The 9,689-nt window shown below is 41.3% G+C and overlaps 1 protein-coding gene across 1 annotated transcript in view; it reads left to right on the top strand.

Moving 5' to 3' along the window:
- wdr19 (WD repeat domain 19) overlaps positions 1–9,344 on the top strand; it is a 27,236-nt gene extending 17,892 nt beyond the window's left edge. Inside the window, exons 27-36 of the mRNA XM_079499424.1 lie at positions 1,216–1,325; positions 1,447–1,515; positions 1,695–1,772; positions 3,368–3,464; positions 4,430–4,554; positions 5,086–5,167; positions 5,897–6,047; positions 6,825–6,948; positions 8,155–8,231; positions 8,633–9,344. Of these exons, the coding sequence (XP_079355550.1) occupies positions 1,216–1,325; positions 1,447–1,515; positions 1,695–1,772; positions 3,368–3,464; positions 4,430–4,554; positions 5,086–5,167; positions 5,897–6,047; positions 6,825–6,948; positions 8,155–8,231; positions 8,633–8,747 (1,028 nt within the window). The 3' untranslated portion in view covers positions 8,748–9,344. The remainder of the gene's footprint in view (positions 1–1,215; positions 1,326–1,446; positions 1,516–1,694; positions 1,773–3,367; positions 3,465–4,429; positions 4,555–5,085; positions 5,168–5,896; positions 6,048–6,824; positions 6,949–8,154; positions 8,232–8,632) is intronic.
- The last annotated feature ends 345 nt before the right edge of the window (positions 9,345–9,689 follow it).

Raw genomic sequence — 9,689 nt, 5'->3', positions numbered from 1 at the left:
CATCCATGTCACGTTAGCGTTTAACCACATTAACCATTAACCCATTTTGGGGCGGGAACCCCTTTTGGTGTTTTAAACATTATGTTATAATTTAGCTATTGAAAAATAGCAGATCTACAAGCTCATAGCGCGCCACCGAGTGGCGCGCTATGAACTTGTAGGTCTGCTATTTTTGAAAAATCATTAAAATGTGCCTCAAATCTTTCCGAAAATTGTCATGATTTAGAAAACTTTTTTTTTAAATTTCGACGTCAGGCCTGAATGGGTTAAACTCGCCAACATTGCAGCGGTACGGAAAGCTTGAATTATCCTCTTTCTACCTGCAAAGTTTTTTGTTTCATCATGAAAATCCACCATTGACCTTGCAGGCAATTATTTATTTATTATTTAGAGTGTCAGAGTTTGGAAGCGCTCATTTTCAATAACGCAAAGTGATTTCCAACGAGCGCTTCCAAACTCCATTGCTCAATGCTGCTCAAATGTTTTGCCACTCAGTTTGGATGAGGGGGGGGGGGGGGGGATGGGTGGGGGAAAGTGATGCATGTGCATACTCTCTATACTCATTATAGGATAGCACCAGTTTGTCTACTCACCCTGTCAGTGTCTCATACGTAGGTGGGCTGTAGGCAGTTGAGAAACCTGCCAATCAATGAGATCATTGCTGGGAAGTCCAAGATAATGAAAACTACAGCCTTTCTCTTCCTGGAAAGTATAGCACACTGAAATCGAAGCCAATGTTTTTGAATTCATATTGAATATAACAAAAAGCTTGAAATTGCCACAGATGATGTCACTAGTAGGCAGGTTTATGAACTGCCCGCAGCATCTGAGACAAGTAGACAGAAATGGTGCCAACTTAAAATGTGCATTAGAGGAGATAAGGTTGAAAATGCGTAACTGTGTATAAACGCAACCAGGTCCATTTGTGTACTGTATCAGAATTACAAATGTATGCATTTGTTTAACCCATTTTGACCTGAGATCAGATTAAAAAAATGTCTTCTACATCCTGACAGTTTTCTGAAAAAGCTATGTTTCTATGTCAGTCGTTCGATTTTTCAAAAATAGCAGACCTACAAGCTCGTAGCGTGCCACTCTGTGGCACGCTATGAGCTTGTAGATCTGCTATTTTTCAATGGCTAAAGCACAACATAATGCTAACACCAAAAGGGGTTCCCGCCCCAAATGGATTAATAATGCGTGTGCGTGTTGTAGGTTCTGAGGCTACTCAGGAAGACTACCAGAGTATTGCTCTCTACTTTGAGGCGGAGAAGAAACACCTGCTGGCTGGAAAGTTCTTCCAGAAGTGTGGCCAGTATGGCAGAGTATGAACTCTCAGTTGTCACTCACTCACTCACTCACTCACTCACTCACTCACTCACTCACTCGTTCTTGTTCTTGTTTGTGTATGTATTTTGAGTAATATGTTCCTTCTTCTTGCTTCAGGCAATGAAGCACTTCCTCAAATGTCCCAATACTGAGGACAACTTGGCTGTTGAGATGGCTATAGAGACGGTGAGAACGATGTGTGTGTTACACTGGGGAAACGTGAATGTAATAGTGGGTGTAAGTTTAGGTGTTTTATCGGTGTGTGTGTGTGTGTGCGTGTGCGTGTGCGTGTGCCTGTGCGTGCGTGCGTGCGTGCGTGCGTGCGTGCGTGCGTGCGTGCGTGCGTGCGTGCGTGCGTGTTCCAGGTGGGCCAGGCCAAGGACATTACCCTAACCAACCTGCTGATAGATTACCTCATGGGAGAGAGTGATGGCATGCCAAAGGTAACGACACACTGGGAATTGACACAACTGTTCTCTCTCCTTGAGTTCATCTTGTTCACATCATGTGTGTTAAAACATGCCATGGGTTTCCTCAAGCTTACAAGTTCTGGACACTGCTGTAACATAGTAGTAGAGCAGTAGGGGTGTAACGATACATTGTAACAGCGATACGATACGTATCACGATAGATGGTTGACGATACGATACATGGACGATATTGGTTCATTATGGCGATACAATACGATATCATTGAAAATCGATACAGTAACTATTTAGCAAAGACATGAAATCTGTGTGAAACATGTGGATATAGCAGGTTTTTTAAGGGGAACATTCATCTCTGGTAAATACACATTATATTATATATTTGAACATTGAATATTTATTATATTTGAACACATTCTGGACAAACCTGCACCTTGACACGAACACAGAGAATACACACATTTATCAATAGACCGAGTGTAGCGATATGGAATGGAAAAGTGATTAGACCCCTCTTTTACTTTTTTTTCTTCTTAAAATTGCTAAATATACAATGCACAAGTGCTTAGTATTCATACAATCGATTATTTGCATTGCAAAACAGTTTCGATACCGATTATCTGCATTTCAAAACAATACTATACGATACAAAGTCAAATGATACGGTATGTTGAGTTTTCATTCCGATATACTTCGATTCTTGAAATTAACATAGATTTTTTTCGATGTAGTTACTATATTGTTACACCCCTATAGTACTGTATATTTATTATTCTTATTCTTAGTCAAGCCTTGAGTTGTTATGGTAGACTTGACATGTCGTCGTCTTTCTCTGTAGTAGTCATGTTTTAGGTTAATCCATTGAGACCTGGAACACATCCATGTCACGTTAGCGTTTAACCACATTAACCATTAACCCATTTTGGGGCGGGAACCCCTTTTGGTGTTTTAAACATTGTTATAATTTAGCTATTGAAAAATAGCAGATCTACAAGCTCATAGCGCGCCACCGAGTGGCGCGCTATGAACTTGTAGGTCTGCTATTTTTGAAAAATCGTTAAAATGTGCCTTTTTCTTTCCGAAAATTGTCATGATTTAGAAAACTTTTTTTTTAAAATTTCGACGTCAGGCCTGAATGGGTTAAATGAAAAGAATATTAGAGATGCTCCGATAATCGTCCACTGATTAGTGATCGGCCAATATTCACGGCAATTTACCTGGAGAATCTATCTGGAGAAACCGAATTTCTTTACACCATTTAAGTGGTATAAATGTCAATGAGATATATAGTATTATATCATTTTGCATCTTTGTGACAGGCCTAAACATTCTCCCCTTCCTCCCCACACACACACAGGAAACGTTTTGACGTGGGTTTTGACATATAATAATTTTGTAAATATTCAAATTTGCCTCTATCATCACACAAGATCGGTATCGGCCCGATCATGAGAAAAACAATCGGTGATCGGGATCGGAGCATCCCTAGAAAAGATGGCCACGGTGTAGCAGTTTTGCTCGAGAAGAGAGAGAGAGGGTGAAGGAGAGAGAGAGAAAGGCCCTTTCCTGAACTGCAGTTGGCTGACCTGTCCTCCCCTTTGTTCATGCAGGATGCCAAGTACCTGTTCCGTCTCTACATGGCACTGCAGAGGTACCAGGAGGCCGCTCGCACTGCCATCATCATCGCCCGGGAGGAGCAGTGTGCAGGTACACCCACCCACGCACGCACGCACGCACGCACGCGCACGCACACACACACAGCCTGTGGTGCCTAACCACATGATGTACTGTAGGCACATTGTAGCTTAGAATCTGCCTCACAACTTCAGCTACAGTACATGCAGCAGTGGTGGAAAAAGTACTCAATTGTTTTACTTATTATAAGTACTCATTATGCAGCATGTCCCATTTCAAGTTTTCAAATGTATAAAAATCATTTGAAACTAGCAGATCTACAAGCTGAAGCTGTGAGCTTGTAGATGGGCTATTTTCAATAATAGACGAAATTATGTGGTTAATATATGTTTTGTAATAATACTCAAAATCAGTAACTAAAGTTTTCCAATAAATCTAGTGGCGTAAAAGTACAATATTTGCATCTGAGATCTGAGATGTAGGCTAGTGGAGTAGAAGTAAAAGTATTGGAAATTGGAAATAGTCCAGTAAAGTAAAAGTACCTCAAAATGTTTCCTAACCCATTTTGACCTGAGATCAGATTCTAAAAATGTCTTCTACATCCTGACATTTTTCTGAAAAAGCTATGTTTCTATGTCAGTCGTTCTTAGATTTTTCAAAAATAGCAGACCTACAAGCTCGTAGCGCGCCACTCGGTGGCGCGCTATGAGCTTGTAGATCTGCTATTTTTCAATAGCTAAAGCATAACATAATGCTAACACCAAAAGGGGTTCCCGCCCAAATTGGGTTAAGTACAGTACTTGAGTAAATGTAATTAGTTACTTTCCACCACAGGCTACATGTCATCCTCTGTCTCTAAACTCTAAACTAAACTCTGTCTCTATAATGTCTCTATAATGTACATTAGAATAAACATAGTAATGACACAGAGAATAATATTGTACTGACACAGGTACTGTATGAGGCATGACAAGTGGAAGTGTTCCCTGTTATGTTTCTGATAGAACCTGTTGGTTTGTCTGCTTGTTTTCACACAGGGAACTACCGTAACGCCCACGATGTGCTGTTCAGCATGTACACTGAGCTGCAGGCCCAGAAGATCAAGATCCCAGCGGAGATGGCCACCAACCTGATGATCCTCCACTCCTACATCCTGGTCAAGGTCCTTCGCGCTTTGTTAAACCTTTTTTATTTTTACCCATTCTGGGCGGGCGGGAACCCCTGTTGGTGTTTTAAGCATTATGTTCTACTTTAGCTATTGGAAAATAGCAGATCTACAAGCTCATAGCGCGGCACCGAGTGCCGCGCTATGAACTTGTAGGTCTGCAATTTTTCTTTTATCGTGAAAATGTGGCGCAAATCTTTGAATATATTCTTTCAGAGCGAACGTTTTTAACTCAAATCTTTGCTTCTGGGGGGGGGTCCCTGGAACTACATATTTTCAAATGGGGATTGGTGGCTAAATTACATATGATTTTTGGGCTCCTTGACATGAAATATTGAGCACCACTGATACAGAAACATAGGTATTTCAGAGAACTGCCATGATTTAGAAGACATTTTCTAAATTTCGACGTCAGGCCTGAATGGGTCAACCCCGTTTTTCTCCCCAATTTAGTCGTTATATATGCCAATTAATTCCTCCCCACCCAACACTGCAGTGTACTTAACCTTCTAATTGTCTGGTCTGTAGATCCATGTGAAGAGAAGTGACCACCTGAAGGGCGCCCGCATGCTGATCCGCGTCAGCAACAACATCAGCAAGTTTCCCATACGTCAGTTTAACATGTTTTGTTGCTTAACGTGTTTTGTTGCTTAACAGAATTGCCTTGCTGTCGGACAGAAACCTTTTCTCGCTATTTTCTTTTGATTATCGTCGTGTTGTGCTAATTTTGTGAAAAGAGCTGATCTGCAAGCTCACAATGCTTCGCATCACGATTCACGACGTGAGCTTGTAGATCTGCTACTTTAGCTATTTTTGAAAACTTTGGCATTCGGTGGAAAGCGCTTAAGTCTGTGGATATTATAAATATTTAACCTATAAAACGTATTAACAAGAGCTTGTGACTAAAAAACAACAGCATAGGACCCACTGGTTTTCCATTTCCTGAAAAGTAACTATTTTTTTTTAGACATACATGGTTTCCGCCCGACAGCTGTTTCTGTCATCATAGATGTCAATTCAATTCAATTCAATTCAATTCAATTCAATTCAATTCAATTCAATTCAATTCAATTCAATTCAAAGGAGCTTTATTGACATGAGAAAACATACGTTTACATTGCCAAAGCAAGTGTCAAAATATAATAAAAACTGTTTAAAATGGGGAAAGTATATACAGTTGGAGGGGGTACAGGCATTGTGTAAACGCAGCTGTGTCACATTGCATCAGATCTTACAGATATACAGATGTATACAGTATATAGGGAGAGCAACTCTTGCATATGCAGTGTGTGTGTGTGCGTGTGCGTGTGCGTGTGTGTGTGTGCGCGTGCGCGTACAGACATCGTGCCCATTCTGACATCGGCGGTGATCGAGTGTCACCGGGCCGGGCTGAAGAACTCTGCCTTCAGCTTCGCTGCCATGCTGATGAGACCAGAGTACCGCAGCAAGATTGACCCCAAGTACAGGAAGAAGATCGAGGCCATGGTCCGGTGAGCTGCCGGGACCTTCACTCTTTTCTCTCCCTGAAGGTTTTGAGACCTTTTGCTCTTTCTCTGTCTTTCTTCCTGGTTTTTTTGAACCACTTGAACCGTTATGTCTAGTATGAATTTTAATATGTTCTCGTATGTCTACGAATTGTTTTAATTTTACCCTAAACTTAATGAAGTTAGATAGCACTTTATGTAGACTTAGATAGTATTTTATACAGACTTTTATAGCATGTTACGTAGACAGCACTAGAATTGCATTTTTATGTAGTCATAGCACTTTACAGTATAGTGTAGTATGTATAGTTTATATGTATAGTTTCATTATGTAGATATTCCACTGTTCTAACTACTAACTACTTTTTATGTATGTGATGTATTGCCATGCTTTTGTTCTTGCTTAATGTAAGTCGCTCTGGATTAAGACTTTAAGAGTGTCTGCTAAATGCCTAAATTGTAATGTAAATTGAAACACATTTTTTTGGAGAAAGCCACTTCTCAAGCCCCAGGAGGGTTTTTAGGAGTGAAAATAAACAAACAATCAAACTGTCCCTATTCTGGGGCACAGATAGTTAGTGTCGAGCAAAAATATGGAGACTCCAGTGACCTAAGTATAGAGTTTAAGTGGTTAAACACATCTGAACTTCTCCCCCTCAGAGTCTCAGACAGAGACTGTCTGTTTCCCAGTCGTCTTCTTCTCGCTACCTGTCTCCCTTTCCGTCTGTCCTGTCACTCCTGTGTTTAATATTCATCTCTGGCTCACTGTTGTGCCCCCGCCAGTCGGCCAGATACATCAGAGTTGGAAGAGGAGACGACTCCGTGTCCCTTCTGTGGGTTTCAGCTGCCACAGAATGAACTGCTGTGTATCTCCTGCAAGAATAACTTGCCCTACTGCATCGCCACGGTACGCACGCACACGCACGCACGCGCGCACACGCACACGCACACACAGGCGTTGCATTGGTGCCATGACCCGGTTCAGGTTTCCCGAGGTCAAAAGGTAGTGTCTCGGTCCGAGCCTCTGCCTGATGACTAAAAGCCTCACATCTGCCTCTGCCAGGGGGGAATTCCTCTTTGGGCTAGTCTAGTGGTTAAGATGTTGGCTTTCTACGCGGGAGGCCCGGGTTCAATTCCAGGCCGTTCTATAGATAGATACGGTAGATGTAGATATAATGGACACACACATAAATGCCCCGTGGTGAAAAGTAACTAAGTACATTTACTTAAGTACAATTTTGAGGTACAGTATTTGTACTCTCCTTAGTATTTCCAATTTCCAATACTTTTACTTCTACTCCACGACATCTCAGATCCAAATATTGTACTTATTACTCCACTACATTTATTTGAAAACTTTAGTTGCTAGTTACTTTGTAGATTTTGATTATTATTACAAAACATGCATTAAACACTTCAGCCCTATATACATTTCGGCCATTTGAAAATAGCCGATCTGCGAGCACACAATTGTGAGCTTGTAGATCTGCTATTTTCAAAACATTTGTACACATTTGAAAACTTTAAATGAGGCATTCTGCATAATGTACTTACAGTTAAGTACATGTTGATACCAATACTTTTCTACTTTTACTCTTTTTCTACTTTAAATTTAGAATTCGGCACTTTTACTTGTAACAGAGTATTTCTACACTGCAGTATTAACCCATTCTGGACGGGAACCCCTTTTGGTGTCATCATGTTATACTTTAGCTATTGAAAAATAGCAGATCTACAAGCTAATAGTGCGGCACTGCCGCGCTACGAGCTTGTAAATCTGCTATTTTTTTAAATTAGTAAAATGTCGCGCAAATCTTTGAATATGTATATTCTTTTAGAGGGAATGTTTTGACTCATATCTTTGCTTCTGGGGGGTCCCTGAAACATCCTATTTTCAGATGGGGGTCGGCGGTCAAATACAGATACATTTTGACTGGTCCTTAAAACCACTGACTTAGAAACCTAGGTTTTTCAGAAAACGTTTAGGATTTAGAAGACATTTTGTAGAATCTGGCCTCAGTCCAAAATGGGTTAATACTTGTACTCAAGTATAAAATATGAATACTTTTATTTTAGCTACATGCATTTGTATTTGTTTTTTCCCCCCATGCAGGGTCGTCACATGCTAAAGGAGGACTGGTCTGTGTGTCCACATTGTGAATTCCCTGCCCTCTACTCCCAGTTCATCCTGTGAGTCAATATACTGTAGTCTATCATAGTGTACACTGTAAATAGTACAACTAGAACAATAGTCATCAAAACCAAATTAACGTGGTCAAATAATGTAGATTGCCCATGGTGGTATAGAATGGCATGTAAAATCAGGTGTTGAATGGATTCATCGTGAAAATATAAAACACACCAACGAACGCATTGTCAGAATTGAACAGTGCACGGCTCCCAGTCTTTTCTTAGAGATTGTGGCCCCGCCACACATCCATCCGACCACTTAACAGCCGGCAGCCAAATGTATTATAATGATCAATCGATTGTGTTCCGGCTTCCGGCTTGGATCAATGGAACTAACGTATTATGTCATCTTACTGATTGTTTGTGCGCGCGTGCGTGCATGCGTGTGTGTGTGCGTTCAGGCTCCTGGAGACAGAGGGTGTGTGTCCTATGTGTTCTGAGACTCTGAGCGTCAACCAGGTGAAGAAGATCTCTGACTGTTCCAGCTACCTGCAGTCTGATGAACTGGAGCACTGACACTGATGCCCACAGACTATGTACCGTCTGGCAGGCGTTGACGCTAAGGGTTGCCCACCTGCCACCTGGCAGGTAAATAAAACTTTCGGGCAGGTGGAGTTTGCTTTCAGGTTTCCGCCCGACCGGGCAAGTGCTCGTTTTGAGAAGGGGACGCAACCGAGATATCTGGGTGGCCAGAGAACTCTCTCCTGGTATGTGGAATGTAAAATAAGAGCACTGTTTACCTATAATGTGTTTTCACTGTTGCTACACAAATATAAAATAACAAGTGTGAACCCGTAGTCATCTTCATAGCTATGCCCCTAGCTAGGCCGCATGGGCCGTAACACGGTATTTGGCATAAAAAACATCGCATTTATCGCACAGCCCCAGAAAGTAAAAAATTATGAAGTGTTAAAGGGAACGTAGTTAAAACTAGTGAATGTAGTTCAAATGTTACCCTATCATTTTATAATGGTCAATTTACTTTTCGGGCAAGTGGACATGACGTTTGGGCAAGTAGCCTAGAGAACAGGACCTGTACTTGTCTGACGGGCAAGTGCCTCTGAGACCTTAGTGTCAACCCCTGGACTGTATTACCAAAGAATACAAGCTCATAGCTCAAGCTCAAGCTCATAGCGCGGCACCGAGTGCCGCGCTATGAGCTTGTAGATCTGCTATTTTTGAAAAAATCGTGAAAATGTGGCGCAAATCTTTGAACATATAATCTTTCAACCCTACGTTTTTAACTCAAATCTTTGCTTCTGGTGAGGTCCCTGGAACAACATATTTTCAGATGGGGGTCGGCGGCCGATTACATATATTTTTGGGGGTCCTTGACATGAAATAGTTTGAGAACGACTGACATAGAAACAGAGGTTTTTCAGAAAACTGTCAGGATTTAGAAGACTTTTGTAGAATCGTCCTCAGGTCTTAAAGCCATCTGAACACAGCCATTTGTCT

This window comes from Electrona antarctica (assembly GCF_951216825.1).
Source record: "Electrona antarctica genome assembly, chromosome: 4".
Taxonomy (NCBI): domain Eukaryota; kingdom Metazoa; phylum Chordata; class Actinopteri; order Myctophiformes; family Myctophidae; genus Electrona; species Electrona antarctica.
The sequence above is the reverse complement of the archived record's forward strand: the minus strand, read 5'-3'. Positions and strand labels throughout refer to the sequence as shown.